The following is a 24,845-nucleotide window of genomic DNA, read 5'->3' as shown; positions in this document are numbered from 1 at the left end:
GGAAGAGTTCAGAAATCAATATTTGGTGGAATAACCCTGATTTTCCATCACAGCTTTCATGCGTCTTGGCATGCTCTCCACCAGTCTTTCACATTGATGTTGGGTGACATTATGCCACTCCTGGCGCAAAAATTCAAGCAGTTCGGCTTTGTTTGATGGATTGTGACCATCCATCTTCCTCTTGATCCCATTCTAGAGGTTTTCAATGGGGTTCAGGTCTGGAGATTGGGCTGGCCATGACAGGGTCTTGATCTGGTGGTCCTCCATCCACACATTGATTGACCTGGCTGTGTGGCATGGAGCATTGTCCTGCTGGAAAAACCAATCCTCAGAGCAGAAGAAAGCAAGTTTTCTTCCAGGACAACCTTGTACGTGGCTTCATTCACGCGTCCTTCACAAAGACAAATCTGCCCGATTCCATCCTTACTGAAGCACCCCCAGATCATCACCGATCCTCCACCAAATTGCACAGTGGGTGTGAGACCTGGAGAGGCCTACAAGCCGCAGTGTCTCGCACCCACTGTGAAATGTGTCTTTGTGGAGGACGCATGAATCAAGCAACGTACAAGGTTGTCCTGGAAGAAAACTTGCTTCCTTCTGCTCTGACAATTTTGGGTTTTGATTGATTTAAGGCCTAGTTTGTACTGTAGCTTTGTCTGCCTGAAGAACACCATGTCTTTCCAAATGTTGATTTTGTATCACGCTGTATGAAAACTAACTTGAGGAAGCAGCCAACAGTGAGCAGAACTCTAATTCTTTTCCATGCCATCTCTACCTCTGTCTCTGTCTATCTCTGTCTGGTCCATAAGACAGGTATTATCAGGTAGTGTAATTAAAAGCAGCATGGTGTGTGACCCTCTGGGAGCTGTTCCAATGCTTCCTTAAGCCTCTGAGACACCAGGATAGGACATCACACGTGTGTGTGTGTGTGTGTGTGTGTGTGTGTGTGTGTGTGTGTGTGTGTGTGTGTGTGTGTGTGTGTGTGTGTGTGTGTGTGTGTCAGGGAGCGATAAGGTGTTTTGGGGCAGCTCTCTGAGTGAGGGTGTAATATCACACTGACCCCCATCACTCCTCTGTTCTCTGCCCGATAATACCTCACACAGCCTGTCTTACACCTGGGAGACAGCCCCCGACGTACAGCTATATATCACACAGTCTGGCACACACCACGCACATGAAGACACACACACTGATACACAAACATGCAGACACACGCAGACACAGGTATGCACATAGGTACACTCAGAGAATCAGCGGGACCTCACAGATTCAGCATGAGTTGCTGTGAGACAATCTGTCATAGTGCCATGATCCAAGTAGAGGTGGGATGTGTGAAGAGGCTCATCCTGACACACACACACACAGCAGGAGACCCCAAGTAATTCACACAGCGTGCGCATACTTACAGAAGCTTCATATCTTCCTCCTCTCCCCTACACCTCCACTGTTGCTAAGTCAACACTAGTCCTTAGGATTGAGGAGACATAGTATACATCCCAAATGGCACCCTATTCCCCTATTTAGTGCACTACTTTTGATCAGGGCCCAACTCGCTCTGGTCAACAGTAGTGCACTGTATAGGGGAAAGTGCACCATTTGATATGCAACCACAGACCAATACCAGTCAATACAGTACCAGTCAAAATTTTAGAACACACCTACTCATTCCAGAGTTTTTCTATATTTTGACTATTTTCTACTTTGTAGAATAATTGTGAAGACATCAAAACAATTAAATGACACATATGGAATCATGTAAGTGTTAAACAAATCAAAATATATTTTATAGCCACCCTTTGCTTTGATTGACAGCTTTGCACACTCTTGGAATTCTCTCAACCAGCTTCACCTGGAATGGTTTCCAACAGTCTTGAAGGAGTTCACACATATGCTGAGCACTTGCTGGCTGCTTTTCCTTCACTCTGCGGTTCAACTCATCCCAAACCATCTCATTTGGGTTGTGGTCGGGTGATTATAGAAGCCAGGTCATCTGATGCAACACTCCATCACTCTCCAAGAATCACTCTCCTTCTTGGTCAAATAGCCCTTACACAGCCTGGAGGTGTGTTGGGTCATTGTCCTGTTGAAAAACAAATGATAGTTCCACTAAGCACAAATCAGATGGGATGGCGTATCGCTGCAGAATGTTGTGGTAGCCATGCTGGTTAAGTATGTCTTGAATTCTAAATAAATCATTGACCGTGTCACCAGCAAAGCACCATCACACAACCTCCCCCATGCTTCACGGTGGGAACCATACATGCGGAGATCATCCGTTAACCTACTCTGCGTCTCACAAAGACATGGCGATTGGAACCAAAAATCTCAAATTTGGACTCATCAGACTAAATGACAGATTTCCACCGGTCTAATGTCCATTGCTCGTTTTCTTGGCCCAAGCAAGTCTATTCTTATTGCTGTCCTTTAGTAGTGGTTTCTTTGTAGCAATTCAACCATGGAGGCCTGATTCACACAGTGTCCTCTGAACAGTTGATGTTGAGATGTCTCTGTTACTTGAACTCTGTGAAGCATTTATGTGGGCTGCAATTTCTGAGGCTGGTAACTCTAATGAACTTATCCTCTGCAGCAGAGAGAACTCTAGGTCTTCCTTTCATGTGGTGGTCCCAGTTTCATCATAGCGCTTGATGGTTTTTGCCACTGCACTTGAGGAAACTTTCAAAGTTCTTGACATTTTCCGCATTGACTGATCTTCATGTCTTAAAGTAATCATGGACTGTCTTTTCTCTTTGCTTATTTGAGCTGTTCTTGCCATTTATATGGACTTGTTCTTTTACCAAATACAGTTGAAGTCGGAAGTTTACATACACTTATGTTGGAGTCATTAAAACTCATTTTTCAACCACTCCACACGTTTCTTGTTAAAAAAACGATAGTTTTGGCAGGTCGGTTAGGACATCTACTTTGTGCATGACAAGTAATTTTTCCAACAATTGTTTACAGACAGATTTATTTCACTTATAATTCACTATCACCATTCCAGTGGGTCAGAAGTTTACATATACACTAAGTTGACTGTGCCTTTAAACAGCTTGGAAAATTCCAGAAAATTATGTCATGGCTTTAGAAGCTTCTGATTGGCTCAAATTGTGTCAATTAGCCTATCAAAGGTGTACCTGTGGATGTATTTCAAGGCCTACCTTCAAACTCAGTGCCTCTTTGCTTGACATTATTGGAAAATCAAAAGAAATCAGCCAAGACCTCAGATAAAAAATTGTAGACCACAAGTCTGGTCCATCCGTTGGAGAATTTTCCAAACGCCTGAAGGTACCACGTTCATCTGTACAAACCATAGTACGCAAGTATAAACACCATGGGACCACACAGCCATCATACCACTCAGGAAGGAGACATGTTCTGTCTCCTAGAGATGAACGTACTTTGATGAGAAAAGTGCAAATCAATCCCAGAACAACAGTAAAGGACCTTGTGAAGATGCTGGAGGAAACAGGCATAAAAGTATCTATATCCACAGTAAAACGAGTCCTGTATCGACATAACCTGAAAGGCCGTTCGGCAAGGAAGAAGCCACTGCTCCAAAAAAGCCAGACTACAGTTTGCAACTGCACATGGGGACAAAGATCGTACTTTTTGGAGAAATGTCCTCTGGTCTGATGAAACAAAAATAGAACTGTTTGGCCATACTGACCATCGTTATGTTTTGAAGAAAAAGGGGGAGGCTTGCAAGCCGAAGAACACCATCCCAACCGTGAAGCACGGGGGTGGCAGCATCATGTTGTGGGGGTGCTTTGCTGCAGGAGGGACTGTTGCACTTCACAAAATAGATGGCTTCATGAGAAGGGAAATTATGTGGATATATTGAAGCCACATCTCAAGACATCAGTCAGGAAGTTAAAGCTTGGTCGCAAATGGGTCTTCCAAATGGACAATGACCCCAAGCATACTTCCAAAGTTATGGCTTAAGGACAACAAAGTCAAGGTATTGGAGTGGCCATCACAAAGCCCTAATCTCAATCCTATAGAACATTTGTGGGTAGAACTGAAAAAGTGTGTGTGAGTAAGGAGGCCTACAAACCTGACTCCGTTACACCAGCTCTGTCAGGAGGAATGGGCCAAAATTCACCCAATTTATTGTGGGGAGCTTGTGGAAGGCTACCTGAAATGTTTGACCCAAGTTAAACAATTTAAAGGCAATGCTACCAAATACTAATTGAGTGTATGTAAACTTCTGACCCACTGGGAATGTGATTGCACCTGTTAATTGAAATGTATTCCAGGTGACTACCTCATGAAACTGGTTGAGAGGATGCCAAGAGTGTGCAAAGCTGTCATCAAGGTAAAGGGTGGCTACTTTGAAGAATCTCAAATATAAAATATATTTTGATTTGTTTAATTTTTTTTTTTTTTTGTGCTACTACATGATTTCATGTGTGTTATTTCATAGTTTTGATTTCTTCACTATTATTCTTCATTGTAGAATGTAGTACAAATAAATAAAAACTCTGGAATGAGTAGGTGTGTCCAAACTTTTGACTGGTACTGTAGGTGCAATCACCTATCTTGATAACCACACAGTATTTAATTTATCATTATATTACTTTTTGATGCTTTCCAATACAATATTATACAGTACTATATGACTCAACATAGTGCTCTATATTAGTACATTACGGTTCTATAAAAGACTAATGCAAGGAATAGAATGTTGAGTTCTCAATATTCCAAAATACAGTGCTTTGCAAAAGTATTCACACCCCTTGGATTTCTTCACATTTTATTGTGTTGTAAAGTGGGATTGAAATAGATTTTTTTTTTTTATTGAACATTGTCAATAATCTATGCAAAATACTCTTTCAAAGTGGAATAATTTTTTCAATACATTTTAAAAGATTAATAAAAAATAAATAAAATATATTAGTTGCATAAGTAATCAGCTTCCTGATTCCATGCATGTTAGAAACACCTATGTCAGCAGAACATAACATGTATGTGGGTATACACTGTATGTTCTGTTCTCTCAATATACCCACATACACTGAGTGTACAAAACATTAGGAGCACCTTCTTTAGAACAGCCTCATTTCATCAGGGCATGGACTCTAGAAAGAGTTGAAAGTGTTCCACAGGGATGCTGGCCCATGCTGACTCCAATGCTTCCCACAGTTGTGTCAAGTTGGCTGGATGTCCTTTGGGTGGTGGACCATTCTTGATAAAACTGTGATAAACCCAGCAGCGTTGTAGTTTTTGACACAAACCAGTGCACCTGGCACCTACTACCATACCCCGATCAAAGGCACTTACATCTTTTGTCTTGCCCATTCACCCTCTGAATGGCACACACAATATATGTCACAAGGCTTAAAAATCCTTCTTTAACCTGTCTCCTCCCTTTCATCTACACTGATTTGAAGTGGATTTAACAAGTGACATCAATAAGGGATCATAACTTTAACCTGGTCAGTCTGTCATGGAAAGACCAGGTTTTTGTAATGTGTTGTACACTCTGTCTCTGTGTACGTGTTCTTTCTCTCAACAGACCCACATATAGTGTGCCTTCACAAAGTATTCATACCCCTTGACTTTTTCCACATTTTTCTGTGTTACAGCCTGCATATTAAATAGATTACATGTAGATGTTTTGTCAGTGGCCGACACAATACCCCATAATGTCAAAGTGGAAATATGTTTATTTTTATTTTTACAGATTTATTAAAAATGAAACGCTGAAATGTAGTGAGACAAAAGTATTCAACCTCTTTTGTTATGGCAAGCCTAAATAAGTTCAGGAGTAAAAATGTGCTTAACAAGTCACATAAGTTGCATGGACTCGCTCTGTGTGCAATAATAGTGTTTAACATATATATTTTTAACGACTACCTCATCTCTGTACCCCACACATACAATTATCTGTAAGGTTGAGCAGTGAATTTCAAATACAGATTCAACCACAAAGACCAGGGAGATTTTTGAAGGGCACTTATTGGTAGATGGGTGAAAAGAAAATAGCAGACATTGAATATCTCTTTGAGCATGGTGAAGTGATTAATTATGCTTTGGATGGTGTATCAGTACACCCAGTCACTACAAAGATACAGGCGTCCTTCCTAATTCAGTTGCCGGAGAGGAAGGAAACCACTCAGGGATTTCACCATGAGGCCAATGGTGACTTTAAAACCGTTACAGAGTTTAATGGTTGTGATAGGAGAACTGTGGATGGATCAACAACATTGTAGTTACTCCACAATACTAACATAATTGACAGTGTAAAAAGAAGGACGCCTGTGCAGAATAAAAAATATTCAAAAACGTGCATCCTGTTTGCAAGAAGGCACTTAAGTAATACTGCAAAAATGTGGCAAAGCAATTAATAAACTTTTATTCCTGAATACATAGTGTTGCTTGGAGAAAACACAACACATTATTGAGTACCACCACTGGTGATTTTAGCAAGTAAAGCAAGAAAGAAAAAAAACTAGCAATATCAACTAGAATTACTGAACTTTTTTGTTGAAAAATAATATTTGAATGGGAAGAGTCACTGGCAAACATGGTTACAGACCCAACAACATTATATAGTATCCCCTCCTCATGGTTACAGACCCAACAACATTATATAGTATCCCTTCCTCATGGTTACAGACCCAACAACATTATATAGTATCCCCTCCTCATGGTTACAGACCCAACAACATTATATAGTATCCCTTCCTCATGGTTACAGACCCAACAACATTATATAGTATCCCTTCCTCATGGTTACAGACCCAACAACATTATATAGTATCCCTTCCTCATGGTTACAGACCCAACAACATTATATAGTATCCCCTCCTCGTGGTTACAGACCCAACAACATTATATAGTATCCCCTCATGGTTACAGACCCAACAACATTATATAGTGTCCCTTTGTCGTGAATAAAAGCACATGAGCTAATATATGCAGCATCATACATTTTTGGACCGTTGTTGTGCTTACTTGAATAGGAAGGTGGCGTGGCGGTCTTTCTTGTGGGCAAATTTTGTCATCAAAGGTGCTTTCAAGATAACTGGGAACTCTAAAAATAAATACTAAAAAGAGTTCCCAGTTGTCTTAAACACGGAAGAAGTCATGCTGGATGGACAGCATGGCTAATGTATTCAACCTTTTCTGGCCCATGGTGTTGCGAGTGAATGTTTATCTTTTTAAGCTTGGTAAAGAGACCATTTCAGACAGATTATTTAAATCCTTAAACCCAGACTTGGACCACACACCCTCTCCACCAAATAGCAGGCAGGCAAAGCAAAATGGTGATTGCTTTGCAACGCTTTCAGTTAGCTACTGATTCCTTCCAAACCACTCATTGTTGAATTTGCGATTTCCGACTTGTTGTGTAATGTTTATGTCCAATGGCCGATGAGCACGATACCTTTTTTATCTATAATTTATCTTCATATTGCAAGGATGGAAAAGGATTTTCCAGTAGATTGTTGACGTGGTTCATGGTGATGACTGCTAGCTAGCTAAGATTTTGAAAGTAACATGATCCAATCAAAGCTACGGTAGATATAATGTGATTTGATGTCATTTTATCTGTGGCCAATGACCTTGAGCCTTCTTAAATAGGCACTTCTAATGTAAATCTATGGCAGCACCCAAGGGGATTTAAACTGCCTAGCTTTCCCTGTAGATTCTGCGGTGACGTAGTGTTCCCATGAGTGACAGAACACTGAGCCAATCACGGCACAACTAAAGAAGATTACCAACGCCTACGCTCTGTATATTCCGCTAGCTGCCCCTCCACCACAGAAATCACTGAGCTAGGCTGAAACGCCTGCATTTTGGAGCTGCCTTACTCAAGAAAGAGACCATGTTTGTATGCGGCTTTATTAACTCAACATTATTATTATTTTTAATTGCATTGTTTGCGAACTGATATGTGGCATGAATTAATGCCAAAATAAAATACCCTAAATGACGGGTCGCCACTGAGTACCACTCTCCATATTTTCAAGCATAGTGGTGGCTGCATTATGTTATGGGTATGCTTGTAATCGTAAAGGACTTGGGAGTTTTTCAGGATAAAAAAGAAACGGAATGGAGCTAAGCACAGGCAAAATCCTAGAGGAAAACCTGGTTCAGTCTGCTTTCCACTAGACTCTTGGAGATTAATTTACCTTTCAGCAGGACAATAACCTAAAACACAAGGCCAAATCTACACTGGAGTTGCTTCCCAAGAAGACAGGGAATGTTCCTGAAAGACGAGTTACAGTTTTGACTTAAATCTATAGCAAGACCTGAAAAATGGTTGTCTAGCATTGATCAACAACTAATTTGACAGAGCTTGAATAATTTTAAGAAAAAGAATAATGGGCAAATGTTGCACAATCCAGGTGTGGAAAGCTCTTATAGACTTACCCAGAAAGACTCTCAGCTGTAATCGCTGCCAAAGGTGCTTCTACAAAGTATTGACTCAGGGGTGTGAATACTTATGTAAATTAGAAATGTCTGTATTTCATTTTCAATAAGTTTGCTAACATTTCTTAAAACATGTTTTCACTTTGTCATTATGGGTTATTGTGTGTACATGGGTGAGAATTATTATTTTTTAAATTTTAATTCCGGCTGTAACACAACAAAATGTGGAATAAGTTAACAGGTATGACTACTTTCTGAAGGCACTGTATGTTCTGTTTTCTCAATATACCCACATATCTCATACCATCCTTATTTGACCTTCATTCATTTCCCTAGGTACTTCCACATGAATCATGCACCGACACACACGTGTACAGACATATACACACACAGAGACACACACACGTTTTCAAACACACACATACGTAGACACACACACAGTATTGTAGATGGATGTGAGGAGTTTAGATGAAGACAGTTGCCTGTCGGTAGTGTTGTCAGACCTCACTTCTCTTCTCTAGGTGATTGAAGACCAAGAGAAGACATCCAACCTTATCTCACCTTTTCACACTCGCTGTTGTTGCTCTCCATCTCTCTGTTCCCCACAGGACGTCTCTCACTCTCCTAATGGCATCTCTCCTCTCTCACTCTCTGCCTCTCTCACTCTCTCTTTTACTCGCTCACTTTGTGTCTCTCTCTCTCTGTCTGTTTCTCCCTCTCCCTTTCTCTCAGATGTTCATTCTCTGTTTCTTTCCCTTTTCATCTCCCCATTGGAACCCCTCTCTCAATCTCTCCTTCCATCATAAGCTGTTGAACAGGGGTAAGAATTGGGTAAAATATGAGAGCTTTCTGCTTCTCTCTCTCTGTCTCTCTGTTGCTCTCTCTCTGTGTGTGTTATGGTCATTAAGTGTATGCTAACAAGACCCATGTGGCCAGTGAGGGGGAGGGAAAGAGAGAGGAGTCAAGGTTAATATGACCTTCCCCTGGAGAGGTGGAAAGGGGAGAAAGAAAGAGTACATTCGTGAGGGAAAGAATCATAGAGAAGGAAGGGTGGGAGTTAGAGAGAGATGGAGGTCAATTGTGTGATCTGTGTCCCCCATAAAGCTAAATAATCCATCTGTAAATATCTTGTTGCTGAAACCCTTTTAATAATGTTTAATAGTCAGTCAGCTAACAATATTGGACGAGAAATGTATATTATGCTGATTGGTTCGTTCAAGTCCCCCGATTTTAACGTCACAAACACCTAGTTTAGTAATAAAAAGGCTCTCAGTTGCCTTCCCATGACAACGGTGCATTTTCTAATGCTTGTAGATACAGCACTCTTACACCACAATCTATGTCGGTAAATAGATTGGATGAAGTCATCCGATAAGACATGTGGAGCGAGTCAGTAGGAGAGAACCTTGTCAGTGTAGATCTGTTGTTCCTCCCCAGCCATAACACCACGTACTGATAGTTCCCAACAGAGGAGCTGCAGGAGAGCCACACTCCACGCAGAGCAGAGACATGCCTCTAAAAATACACACGCACTACCTGTCACATCACATACTTTAAATCACAGTTCTGTGCTATGTGGTGGCTTTGTGTGTATGTAGGTTTGGGGTGGGTGTTTTTTTATTTTGTTTGAGGTTTTGTTTTTAGGCTTGTGTTTTAGTATAAATTAAATGTGTATTTCGGATAAAATTACGATCAGACACCGTACAGTTATTATATTTGTGTGTTCATATTTTTCTGATTCCAAGATCAAAAGATACATCTCGGTCTTTGAAAGAGCCAGCTATTGTCAACGTTCCCTTGAGTAAGGACCACCCAAACTGCTCATTGGCTGCTCTCTGCTCCAGCTTCTCCAACTTAATGTGTGTTTGCGTGTACACACACACACACACACACACACACACACACACACATTCTAATGTATAAAGCATAATGTTAGGTACAAAATGACTGGTAGTTTAGGAATGCAGACAGTTGGTCTCTAACAGACAGACAGAGAGACAGATCAGGTGGGGGTGTTGGGTAAAAGTGCATAGTTTAAAGTGGCTAATGATACATGTATTACATAAAGATGTCAAGATGCAGTAGATGATATAGAGTACAGTATTTACATTATATTAAGTGGCATTGTTTAAAGTGGCTAGTGATACATTTTTGATCAATTTCCATCAATTTCCATTGTTAAAGTGAGCTGGAGTTGAGTCAGTATGTTGGCAGCAGCCACTCGATGTTAGTGGTGGCTCTTTAACAGTCTGATGGCCTTGAGATAGAAGCTGTTTTTCAGTCTCTCGGTCCCTGCTTTGATGCACCTGTACTGACCTCGCCTTCTGGATGATAGCGGCGTGAACAGGCAGTGGCTCGGGTGGTGGTTGTCCTTGATGATCTTTATGGCCTTCCTGTGACATCGGGTGGTGTAGGTGTCCTGGAGGGAGAGCTACAGTATATCTCTTTTCAGGCTCATGGCATAAACCCAACATGATGTAGTGAAATATGTATCCCCCCCCCCCCCCCCCAAATCCTGTTGTTCCCATGCTTCTCTCATTAAACCTGGGTTAATTGTCTTTGGCTGTGGGAGAGAGAGGGGACATGTTATACCTTACACCCCAGGATGAGATGGTGGAGAGAAAGAGAGGCAAGATGTGGGAGAGAGTTAGGGAAGAGAGGGAAAGGGTTAGGGAAGAGAGGGAAAGGGTTAGGGAAGAGAGGGAAAGGGTTAGGGAAGAGAGGGAAAGGGTTAGGGAAGAGAGGGAACGGGTTAGGGAAGAGAGGGAACGGGTTAGGGAAGAGAGGGAACGGGTTAGGGAAGAGAGGGAACGGGTTAGGGAAGAGAGGGAACGGGTTAGGGAAGAGAGGGAACGGGTTAGGGAAGAGAGGGAACGGGTTAGGGAAGAGAGGGAACGGGTTAGGGAAGAGAGGGAAAGGTAGGTGGAGACAGGAGAGAAACACAGACACACACACACGCAGACACACACGCAGACATGTGGACCGACAGACACGCAGAACGACACGCAGAACGACACGCAGAACGACACGCAGAACGACACGCAGAACGACACGCAGAACGACACGCAGAACGACACGCAGAACGACACGCAGAACGACACGCAGACAGACCAACAGACAGACCAACAGACAGACACACACGCAGACATGTAGACCGACACACACGCAGACAGACAGACCGACAGACAGACACACACACAAAGGTAGAGGGTTAAGGTTAGGGAAGAGTGGGAAAGGTAGAGGTAGGTGGAGACAGGAGAGAAACACACACACACACACACACGGTCTTGCCAGGACAGAGAGTACATATGCATATAGAAATTGATACAATGCCATCCCTTCCGAGAGAGAGGAGGTGGAGGGAGAGGAAGGGATGAAGAGAGGGAGGTAAAAAAAAAAGACTCAGAGGGCAAGAAAGAATGAGACGGGAAGACCGAGGAAGACTGAGAGATGGAGGAGGGGAGAGAGAGCTGGAGGAGGGGAGAGAGAGCTGGAGGAGGGGGGAGAGAGCTGGAGGAGGGGGGAGAGAGCTGGAGGAGGGGAGAGAGAGCTGGAGGAGGGGAGAGAGAGCTGGAGGAGGGGGGAGAGAGCTGGAGGAGGGGGGAGAGAGCTGGAGGAGGGGAGAGAGAGATGGAGGAGTTAAAGGATTAACTGTGCATCAATATTTAAATATTTGTTGAATAATGCAGCCGTTGTGTCAGACAGCGTTTCCCTCTCTCTCTGCTTTGTCCTGGGTGCTGACACACACACACACACACACTGGCATTGACATACATACACTGAGTGTACAAAACATTAAGAACATGCTCTTTCCATGACAGACAGACCAGGTGATTCCAGGTAAAAGCTTATTGATGTTAAATCCACTTCAATCAGTGTAGATGAAAGGGAGGAGGCAGGTTAAAGAAGGATTTTTAAGCCTTGAGACAATTGAGACATGGATTGTGTGTGTGCCATTCAGAGGGTGAATATTTAAGTGCCTTTAAACGGGTTATGGTAGTAGGTGCCAGACGCACCAGTTTGAGTCAAGAACTGCAACTCTACTGGGTTTTTCACGCTCAACAGTTTCCCGTGTGTGTCAAGAATGGTCCACCACCCAAAGGACATCCAGCCAACTTGACACAACTGTGGGAAGCATTGAAGTCAACATGGGTCAGCATCCCTGTGGAACGCTTTTGACACCTTGTAGAGTCCATGCCTCGATGAATTGAGGCTTTTCTGAGGACAACATTGAGGGAGGTGGTATATTTTGTACATCAGTGTACAGTTGTAATATAGGCCTACAGTGTACTGGTATTCACCTAGTTCACTCAGTTCTCTCACCTTTTATTTGATCATCTCTCTCCCTCTATCTCCTTTCCTGTGGCTACCTTGTCCCAGAGCCTGTAGGAGTTGAAAAAGAGCAAGGGATCTGTACGCATTATCCCTGGGCACTTTGTCTGAGTGTGCTCGCTTAAGAGAGATTGCTCACACACATATAAACACCTGCCTCTCCATCTCTCTCCCTCTTTCCCTATTTCTCTCTCTCTCCTCCCCTCCAACTATCTCTCTCTCTCTCACACACATACCCACTCTGTGTTGTGACTGGGCCTGGCAGGCTGTGTTTCTATCATGTAAGTCAGAGTTTTTCCCTGGGCAGCTTCAATAGACAGACCTGCTCAGCTCTGCAAAAGCTGCAAGCACCTGTCACAGCCAGTTTATTCCAGTGGACTGGGTTATTTCTACACATACTGACACACACACATACTCTCAGTATACAAGCCTGCATATTAACATACTGACACACACACATACTCTCAGTATACAAGCCTGCATATTAACATACTGACACACAAACATACTCTAAGTATACAAGCCTGCATATTAACATACTGACACACAAACATACTCTCAGTATACAAGCCTGCATATTAACATACTGACACACAAACATACTCTCAGTATACAAGCCTGCATATTAACATACTGACACAAACATACTCTCAGTATACAAGCCTGCATATTAACATACTGACACACAAACATACTCTCAGTATACAAGCCTGCATATTAACATACTGACACACACACATACTCTCAGTATACAAGCCTGCATATTAACATACTGACACAAACATACTCTCAGTATACAAGCCTGCATATTAACATACTGACACACAAACATACTCTCAGTATACAAGCCTGCATATTAACATACTGACACACACACATACTCTCAGTATACAAGCCTGCATATTAACATAGACACACAAACACACTCTCAGTATACAAGCCTGCATATTAACATAAACACACAAACATACTCTCAGTATACAAGCCTGCATATTAACATACTGACACACAAACATACTCTCAGTATACAAGCCTGCATATTAACATACTGACACACACACATACTCTCAGTATACAAGCCTGCATATTAACATACTGACACACAAACATACTCTCAGTATACAAGCCTGCATATTAACATACTGACACACAAACATACTCTCAGTATACAAGCCTGCATATTAACATACTGACACACACAAACATACTCTCAGTATACAAGCCTGCATATTAACATACTGACACACAAACATGCTCTCAGTATACAAGCCTGCATATTAACATAGACACACAAACATACGCTCAGTATACAAGCCTGCATATTAACATAAACACACAAACATACTCTCAGTATACACGCCTGCATATTAACATACTGACACACAAACATACTCTCAGTATACAAGCCTGCATATTAACATACTGACACACAAACATACTCTCAGTATACAAGCCTGCATATTAACATACTGACACACAAACATACTCTCAGTATACAAGCCTGCATATTAACATACTGACACACACAAACATACTCTCAGTATACAAGCCTGCATATTAACATACTGACACACAAACATACTCTCAGTATACAAGCCTGCATATTAACATACTGACACACACACATACTCTCAGTATACAAGCCTGCATATTAACATAGACACACACACATACTCTCAGTATACAAGCCTGCATATTAACATACTGACACACAAACATACTCTCAGTATACAAGCCTGCATATTAACATACTGACACACAAACATACTCTCAGTATACAAGCCTGCATATTAACATACTGACACACACAAACATACTCTCAGTATACAAGCCTGCATATTAACATAGATACACAAACATACTCTCAGTATACAAGCCTGCATATTAACATAGACACACAAACATACGCTCAGTATACACGCCTGCATATTAACATACTGACACACAAACATACTCTCAGTATACAAGCCTGCATATTAACATACTGACACACACAAACATACTCTCAGTATACAAGCCTGCATATTAACATAGACACACAAACATACTCTCAGTATACAAGCCTGTATATTAACATACTGACACACACAAACATACTCTCAGTATACAAGCCTGCATATTAACATAGACACACAAACATACTCTCAGTATACAAGCCTGCATATTAACATACTGACACACAAACATACTCTCAGTATACAAGCCTGCATATTAACATACTGACACACACAAACATACTCTCAGTATACAAGCCTGCATATTAACATACTGACACACACAAACATACTCTCAGTATACAAGCCTGCATATTAACATAGACACACAAACATACTCTCAGTATACAAGCCTGCATATTAACATAGACACACAAACATACTCTCAGTATACAAGCCTGTATATTAACATACTGACACAAACATACTCTCAGTATACAAGCCTGCATATTAACATACTGACACACACAAACATACTCTCAGTATACAAGCCTGCATATTAACATACTGACACACAAACATACTCTCAGTATACACGCCTGCATATTAACATACTGACACACACACATACTCTCAGTATACAAGCCTGCATATTAACATACTGACACACACAAACATACTCTCAGTATACAAGCCTGCATATTAACATAGATACACAAACATACTCTCAGTATACAAGCCTGCATATTAACATAGACACACAAACATACTCTCAGTATACAAGCCTGCATATTAACATACTGACACACAAACATACTCTCAGTATACAAGCCTGCATATTAACATACTGACACACACAAACATACTCTCAGTATACAAGCCTGCATATTAACATAGATACACAAACATACTCTCAGTATACAAGCCTGCATATTAACATAGACACACAAACATACGCTCAGTATACACGCCTGCATATTAACATACTGACACACAAACATACTCTCAGTATACAAGCCTGCATATTAACATACTGACACACACAAACATACTCTCAGTATACAAGCCTGCATATTAACATACTGACACACACAGGCTCATTCTAGTGTACTGTATGCACTCTAGCATAAGCTAATACTCACTAGACACACACAGTACATATACTAACACATTTAGTCAGTGTGTGTGTGTGTGTGTGTGTTAGACTGGTTGTTATTCTATATTAGTATATCCAGATATCATCATCAGTGTTCATTTTAGAAGACTTGGCAGGAGGGGGCAGCAAGCTGTGCTGTTGGATTGGAAAGTTTTCTAACTCATGAGAACTCAAGATGGCACACACACACACACACACACATACAAGTTACAAACACACGGACATGAAGAAAAACACAGCTTACAGTACACGTATGCGCGCACACACACCAGGACATTGCATCTTTCTGCTTCGCTAACACCATCATAAATCAATGGCAGCACAGTAATAGTGTTCATATCAGCAGCACCATCTGTTCTACAGAGGACACACACATTCCATCATGACTTGTACTGCAGTATTCTCTTGGTGGTCATTAGACCTTTGTCAAATAAGGCCCCTCTTGTAGTGTGTGTCTGTGTGTTTCTGTGTGTACCTATTTTACAGTGACTTTGTCACTGTCATGTTTGTTCCCTCCCTTGCCCCGGTCTTTCCCCGCATCATGTACCCCACATGTACACACTGTCCCCAGCACATTGTTTAATTGAAAAATATTGCACCAAACTTAGTTAGATGTAAAATTGATGCTGCACCAAACATCTTAGTTACATGTCAAATTGATGCTGCACCAAACATTTTAGATGTAAAATTGCACGACTAAGATCTCTTCGGCAAAATGAATGACAGATTTCTTGGAATAATTCAGACTATTTTGAGGAAGTATATCCTGGCTACGGCATGTCAAAATGGACAAACAGTACTATTTCTGCTTTTTCCTCCTTTTTCAAGCATAGGTCTTTCAAGGCAGTATGCGAGCACACTCGTTTGGTTCAGCTAGCCGTGTTCAGCTAGCCGTGTTCAGCTAGCCGTGTTCAGCTAGCCGTGTTCAGCTAGCCGTGTTCAGCTAGCCGTGTTCAGCTAGCCGTGTTCAGCTAGCCGTGTTCAGCTAGGCATCAGCTGAACTGAAGCATGCTGACCCCTTTAGCAGGAACCACATGCTCTCTTTTCTCTCTCTCTCTCTGGGGTTAGAGTTTGGAGGATGTGGAGTGAAGTCCTCTCCTCTGTCATTCTCGTTCTCTTTATTCGGTCTCCTAATCCCTTGCTGGTTGTCTGTCTTTATTCTCATCCCTTGCTGGTGGTCTGTCTTTATGCTCATCCCTTGCTGGTGGTCTGTCTTTATTCTCATCCCTTGCTGGTGGTCTGTCTTTATGCTCATCCCTTGCTGGTGGTCTGTCTTTATTCTCATCCCTTGCTGGTGGTCTGTCTTTATTCTCATCCCTTGCTGGTGGTCTGTCTTTATTCTCATCCCTTGCTGGTGGTCTGTCTTTATCCTCATCCCTTGCTGGTGGTCTTTCGATCAAAGGATATTTACAAGGGAGATTGAGTTTGAGAGACTAGGAGTTTTGTGCGCACATGAGTGTGTGTGGGGGAAGCTGTTTTTCTTTCCTCTGAGACTTAATCACACTTCCCTCTCTCCTCTCAGTATGGGGTACCACCTCCTCCATCACGCGAAGCTGTCAAATAGGAAGAATAGTACTTTATTTTTATATCCATCCGTTACTACAGAAACCTTCTTCTCTGTTGTCAACAGGCAGGCCACACACACAGACACACGCACACAGACGCACGCACGCACGCACGCACGCACGCACACAGACACACACACACACACACACACACACACCACTCCAAGTGCAGCACTACCTAGAGTTATCTATGGTTAAGAGCATTGCTGAAAGCAGTAACTATCTATATCCATGGGTCCATATCTGTGTTGCCCAGTCTGGGATTAGAATCAGCAGTCTTAAAGCTACAGTACAGGGTTTATTTATTATTAACTCACCTCACTGTATCTCTCCTCTCTCCAAATATTTATATGGAAATGGAGGGTGTGTGAAAAAGGAGAGGGGAGAGAATAAAATGAGAGATGGAGAGAAAGAGATACATTTAGAGACAAAGAGAGAGAGAGATCTTAGTGGTGTTAAATATTGAAGACCTTTGTCTTGTTGTGTTGCATGGTTATGTAACAGCTGTGTGTGTGTGTGTGTGTGTGACACACAGGGATCTGAAAGGGAATCACCTACCGGACCTTCTCCATCTATCCTTCTCTCCTTCCCTCCATCTCTCCCTCTCTTCTCCACAGAAGCATACCTCATTAAGTCAAAACAGACATCCTGTTTTTCCTCCTATTTGTTTTAATGAGACCCTCCATTCCTCAGTCTTCATAGATCTAGAATAGTCAGCTTGAGGCCCTATGGAGCTCAGTCACCCCACTTCACTGCAGCCCGCTCCATACGCTGCACACACAGTGGTGTTGGTATTCCACAGACCGTGGCCTAAACCCCTGCAGAGGATTGTTGTGTACAGACCGAGCCATTACACAGCATGGGCCTCACACTCATAGACTAGAGATAGGGGGGTACAAGAGTGGCAGACAGTCAGACTCACCACACACACAAATATTAATGAATGATACAAACACCTCAAACACACAAAAGGGGTCTCATTTGCAAGCTGTACTTGCAGGGGAATGTAAAATGAGACCCCTTTTGTGTGTTTGAGGAATTTGCATGATTCATTAATATTTCTGTGTCTGTGGTATGTTTGTGCGTGCGTGCGTACATGTGTCTGCGTGTGAGAATGTGTGTACTTGAGTACGATGGTACAAGGATACTACTGCTAATACTGCAACAGTTGATGCTGCACACACTCTCTCGGAGACAGACTTGTCCTGGTTTTTCCTCAGACCCACAATAACAGCTGGGTGTTAGAAGCTGCTAGGTTTCTCCCTTCCACTAATGGAATTGAGGAAGTGGAAATATGTTCTGCAGGGAGATAAGTGGTGTGATGATACTGTCTGTTTTCATTGGCTTGATAAAAGAGCTTGAAGTGAATATTATTCTGGGAAATGTGGAAGATTGGCATGTCTTCGTTTGAGACACCTCCCGCGCGCACACTGGATATGATTGACTTGGTGTCTTTGATAGTGGATTCCTGAGAGGTGGAACTTCAATGAAAAAATTACAGCTTAGCAGGTCGCATTGAACAGAATCGGTTAGGAAAACCGTGTGTGTGTGTGTGTGTGTGTGTGGCTGACAAGACCAAACTGCATCACTGATCTATTTATCAGAAGGGCTCTTACAGGGTACTGTACATCAGTGGTAGGAGCTTCGAGATGCACTTAAACTGAATCTCTCTCTGTCTCTCTCACCCTCTCTCATTCTCTCTCACTCTCCCTCTCTTGCCCCTGCTCTCCCTCATAGTGGTGGAACGTGGAGAAAGGAGAGGCCCTCCAGACCTTCTACCCGACAGGAACCAATCTGAAAAGGATCCACGTGTCACCTGACTTCTCCACCTTCGTCACCATCGACAATATCGGAATCCTCTACATCCTGAAGAAGGTGGAATGAGAGGGAGGCATAGCTCATTAGTCTAAAGTGGTTTCCTTATAGCGCATTAGTCTAAAGGGGGCGTAGCTCAATAATGGAAATAGTTCTCGTCTCCTCTCCTTGCATTGATCTGAAAGAGCCAGACAGGTGAGAGCCAATGTCCGTTAGTCATCTGCCATGTTGCTTTAGCCTGCGTTCTCAGATCAGAGTAGGTGAAGAACAGGAGATCTGCTAAAGGAAAAAATCCATCATTTCTACTGCTCTGCCTTCTTCAGCATGCCATAACAGTCACAACAATCACATGAACTATTAGGCTTTTCTTATTGTATCAGGGGACCATAGACAAAAGGCATTTTGATTCTTTCTGCACTGGGGTAAATTGCATGCAATATGGAGAGATTTTTCTATGCTCTTTTTAACTAGGAAAATCTATATTATAATGAAATGCACCAGCATTATCTGTTGTGATTCTACAGTGATGTTGTCAAACACAATGAATTGGTTTTGTATATCTAAGTGCCCAATGAGTCTTTGGCTTTGTCGATGTCGTGGCACTCTGCAAATGGTCATGATTGTGTTCTGTCGTCTTAAACAAAGTACATGTATTTTTCCCTGTGAAGTTTGGGCGGCAGGGAGCCTAGCGATTAAGAGCGTTGGGCCAGTAACCTAAAGGTTGCTGGTTCGAATCTCTGAGCCGACTGGGTGAAAAATCTCTCTATGCCCTTCAGCAACGCACCTAACCCTAATTGCTCTTGTAAGTCGCTCTGGATAAGAGCGTCTGTTGACTAAAATGTACAAATGTAACGGTCTAAACCTGTGTATTTGGACTAACTAAAGCCTTAAAGATGGAGTCCGCAGTATGGGGAAGCCTCCCCACCACAGTTTAAAAAAAAAATTTAAACCTTGACTTAAGGCATTTGTCAGAATAGCATCTGTCGACTATGTTTACTATCAAGTTCAATACTGTTCAGGACATTTTATACACTAATTGTATCAATAGAGCCTGTTTTTTTTTGTGCAAGTCCTTTTTTTATTGTATATATCTTGCTTTCATACATTTTGTTTTCTTATTACTACTGAGCCACGCTCTAGTGAGCGTTGTAGGAAGGCACTATGATTTTTCTCTTGTGGTCTGTATCAAGGACATGGCCTTGTTCCAATACTTTGCCTTGTTCCAATACTTCCTTCCTTGCTTCCTTCCTTCCATCGTTGCGTGACGTCATCTCTGATCTGACACTATTGAATAGCTGACCGATTGCTTCCACTTCATGGCTGACAATCTAGAGTCATTTAAAATCTGTGATTATTGAAGGGAAGGCTGTGTTTTCAAAGTATTCAATCTGGGCCTTGTTTTTGATGTCAGAACATGTGCTCTTACCTATTGGTGCTTTGAACTCAGTGTGCAAGTAAATCATCAGAGGAGGTCTCTCCCTGTCAATCAAATCTGTGAAGTCTTGAGGTGATCTCAGGACATGAATACTGTTATGGTAAAGTGCTTGTGTGTGGTCTGTAATGTATAATACCTTAGAGAATAAAACATTCTATGACAGCAGGTGGCTTACATACTCATACTTACATACTTAATTTATCATTAAATAATTTGATGTTCACTGTCCAGAGCATAGGGTAGTATTTGATCTACACTGAACAAAAAAACGCAACATGTAAAGTGTTGGTCCCATGTTTCATGAGCTGAAATAAAACATTCCTGAAATTTTCCATACGTACAAAAAGCTTATTTCTTTAACAAATTTGTTTACATCCTTTTTAGTGACCATTTCTCCTTTGCCGAGATGATCCACCTACCTGACAGCTGTGGCATATCAAGAAGCTGATTAAACAGCATAATCATTACATATAAGGCCATTCTACAATGTGCAGTTTTGTCACACAACACAATGCCACAGATGTCTCAAGTTGAGGGAGGTTGCAATTGGCATGCTGACTGCAGGAATGTCCATCAGAGCTGTTGCCAGAGAATTGGATGTTCATTTCTCTACCATAAGATGCCTCCAACGTTGTTTTAGAGAATTTGGAAGTACATCCAACCGGCCTCACAACCGCAGACCACGTGTAACCACGCCAGCCCAGGACCTCCACATCTGACTTCTTCACCTACGGGATCATCTGAGACCAGCCACCCGGACAGCTGATGAAACTGTGGGTTTGCACAATCAAATAATTTCTGCACAAACTGTCAAACGTCTTAGAGAAGCTCATCAGCGTGCTCGTCGTCCTCACCAGGGTTTTGACCTGATCGCAGTTTGGCGTCGTAACCGACTTCAGTGTGCAAATGCTCACCTTCGATGGTTACTGGCACCTGGAGAAGTGTGCTCTTCACGGATGAATCCCAGTTTCCACTGTACCGGGCAGATGGCAGCGTGTATGGCGTTGTGTGGCCGAGCGGTTTGCTGATGTCAACATTGTGAACAGAGTGCCCCATGGTGGAGGTGGGGTTATGGTCTGACCAGACATAAGCTACGGACAACGAACACAATTGCATTTTATTGATGGAAATTTGAATACACAGAGATACCGTGACGAGATCCTGAGGACCATTGTCGTGCCATTCATCACCCGTCATCACCTTGTTACAGCATGATAATGCACAGCCCCACATCGCAAGGATCTGTACACAATAACTGGAAGCTGAAAATGTCCCAGTTCTTCCATACTCAACAGACATGTCACCCATGATGCATTTTTAGGATGCTCTGGATCGACGTGTATGACGGCGTGTTCCAGTTCCCGCCAATATCCAGCAACTTTGCACAGCTATTAAGAGGAGTGGGACAACATTCCACAGGCCGCAATTAACAGCCTGATCAACTCTGTGAAGATGTGTCACGCTGCATGAGGCAAATGGTGGTCACACCAGATACTGACTGGTTTTCTGATCTACGCCCCTACCGTTTTTTTTAAGGTATCTGTGACCAATGTGAAAGTCATGTGAAATCCATAGATTAGGGTCTAATTAATTTATTTCAATTGACTGATTTCATTACATAAACTGTAACTCGGTAAAATCTTTGAAATTGTTGCATGTTGATGTTTGTGTTTAATGGATAAGAGAAGTTAGATCTGAAGCAGTTTGATAAAAAATGCTAAAGATGTTAAACTACGATGATGATGTGTAGACTAGCCATATAGTGTGTGTGTGTGTGTCAGAGAGGAGATGCTGCAGACTGTAGAGGCTGCATGGCTGTCAGTGTTAGCTCCTCCAGGGAGGGAGTGCTGGGTTAGCTAGCTGCTGACACAACGTTGGTCACGCTCCGTCTGCTCCTGACACATCCTTCTGACAGACCGCTGATGGGGCCGACAAGCCCAACATACCACGCTGCCTGTCTCCTTATCCCACGCTGCCTGTCTCCTTATCCCACGCTGCCTGTCTCCTTATCCCACGCTGCCTGTCTCCTTATACCACGCTGCCTGTCTCCTTATCCCACGCTGCCTGTCTCCTTATCCCACGCTGCCTGTCTCCTTATCCCACGCTGCCTGTCTCCTTATCCCACGCTGCCTGTCTCCTTATCCCACGCTGCCTGTCTCCTTATCCCACGCTGCCTGTCTCCTTATCCCACGCTGCCTGTCTCCTTATCCCACGCTGCCTGTCTCCTTATCCCACGCTGCCTGTCTCCTTATCCCACGCTGCCTGTCTCCTTATCCCACGCTGCCTGTCTCCTTATCCCACGCTGCCTGTCTCCTTATCCCACGCTGCCTGTCTCCTTATCCCACGCTGCCTGTCTCCTTATCCCACGCTGCCTGTCTCCTTATCCCACGCTGCCTGTCTCCTTATCCCACGCTGCCTGTCTCCTTATCCCACGCTGCCTGTCTCCTTATCCCACGCTGCCTGTCTCCTTATCCCACGCTGCCTGTCTCCTTATCCCACGCTGCCTGTCTCCTTATCCCACGCTGCCTGTCTCCTTATCCCACGCTGCCTGTCTCCTTATCCCACGCTGCCTGTCTCCTTATCCCACGCTGCCTGTCTCCTTATCCCACGCTGCCTGTCTCCTTATCCCACGCTGCCTGTCTCCTTATCCCACGCTGCCTGTCTCCTTATCCCACGCTGCCTGTCTCCTTATCCCACGCTGCCTGTCTCCTTATCCCACGCTGCCTGTCTCCTTATCCCACGCTGCCTGTCTCCTTATACCACGCTGCCTGTCTCCTTATCCCACGCTGCCTGGCTCCTTATCCCACGCTGCCTGGCTCCTTATCCCACGCTGCCTGGCTCCTTATCCCACGCTGCCTGTCTCCTTATACCACGCTGCCTGTCTCCTTATCCCACGCTGCCTGTCTCCTTATACCACGCTGCCTGTCTCCTTATACCACGCTGCCTGTCTCCTTATCCCACGCTGCCTGTCTCCTTATCCCACGCTGCCTGTCTCCTTATCCCACGCTGCCTGTCTCCTTATCCCACGCTGCCTGTCTCCTTATACCACGCTGCCTGTCTCCTTATCCCACGCTGCCTGTCTCCTTATCCCACGCTGCCTGTCTCCTTATCCCACGCTGCCTGGCTCCTTATCCCACGCTGCCTGGCTCCTTATCCCACGCTGCCTGTCTCCTTATCCCACGCTGCCTGTCTCCTTATCCCACGCTGCCTGTCTCCTTATACCACGCTGCCTGTCTCACCATGCTTCCTCTCTCTCTGTATCCCTCTGTGTGTCAAAGCCCAACCGGTAAAGGCTGTGGATCTGGGAATGATTATGATGGTTGATTTATTTTATTTTTTATTTTACCTTTATTTATACAGGTTTTTTCTCATTGAGATAACATCTCTTTTCCAAGAGAGACCTGGTCCAATAGCAGCAGGGGGAACAACGTTTCAGACAAAACAACAATACACTAACACAACATTAAACAAAACTATAAACACACATACAATACAACAAACATTTTACATTAACAACACAAACATCTTGACTAAAAACAGCTGGCCTAAAAACAATTACACTCTTCTATGATATATACATCGATCAAGTGTTTAAACTCCACCAACGAAACTAGATCATCACATTTTAAATTGTTCAGGAGAGAATTCCAGGACCACGGTGCTAAGTTGATGGATACTGATGGTTGAAACCTATAACCACTGAACACATATTTAGTCTGGATTGAACATCCGAAGCCCACTTTCAATTGGTTTGTTTGGACATTGGTAAAATAGAGAGGGTCTCATGAGAGTTTGTACCACCTTGTGGAGGTGTGTGTGTGTGTGTTAGACCTACTTCTGTGTCTGTATTAAAATCCCTTCGTCCTGGGACCAGTGTGAAGTTCTCCAGTCTTTGTCAGTATCCTCAGTAAAAAGTCTTTGCACTCATTTTAATGAATCATTGTCTCTGGTTGAGTTAATTAAAACCAGCTGAAAGGCTTTGCATTCGCTCACAGAAGGAAACTGACGCCGGGTCTTTAAGGGCTAAGAGACTTGACAAAGGTCTTACTCATTAGGCACCAAAGCAAGAAGCCATACTGAAACAGGGAGGGACTATCTGAACTTCAATAGAAACGCTCATTTTCATTTTCCGTTGCAAAACGTTTTGCTTCGATGTGCTATAATGAATGCGATCCAGAGCTATACGTCCCATCTCAAACACAGGTCATTTATTTTTCTGATTTACTGGCCTA

The 24,845-nt window shown here is 43.0% G+C and overlaps 1 protein-coding gene across 2 annotated transcripts in view; it reads left to right on the top strand.

Moving 5' to 3' along the window:
* Positions 1 to 20,775, top strand: part of apaf1 (apoptotic peptidase activating factor 1) — a 63,075-nt gene extending 42,300 nt beyond the window's left edge. The window contains exon 26 of one of the 2 annotated variants that reach the window (XM_038996721.1): positions 19,101 to 20,775. In XM_038996721.1, coding sequence (XP_038852649.1) covers positions 19,101 to 19,247 — 147 coding nt within the window. In that variant the 3' untranslated portion in view covers positions 19,248 to 20,775. The remainder of the gene's footprint in view (positions 1 to 19,100) is intronic. The other variant, XM_038996720.1, reaches the window with a different exon arrangement.
* Positions 20,776 to 24,845: the final 4,070 nt, after the last annotated feature.

This window comes from Salvelinus namaycush, chromosome 6 (assembly GCF_016432855.1).
Source record: "Salvelinus namaycush isolate Seneca chromosome 6, SaNama_1.0, whole genome shotgun sequence".
Lineage (NCBI taxonomy): Eukaryota > Metazoa > Chordata > Actinopteri > Salmoniformes > Salmonidae > Salvelinus > Salvelinus namaycush.
This window is presented reverse-complemented; position numbering and strand designations above follow the sequence as displayed.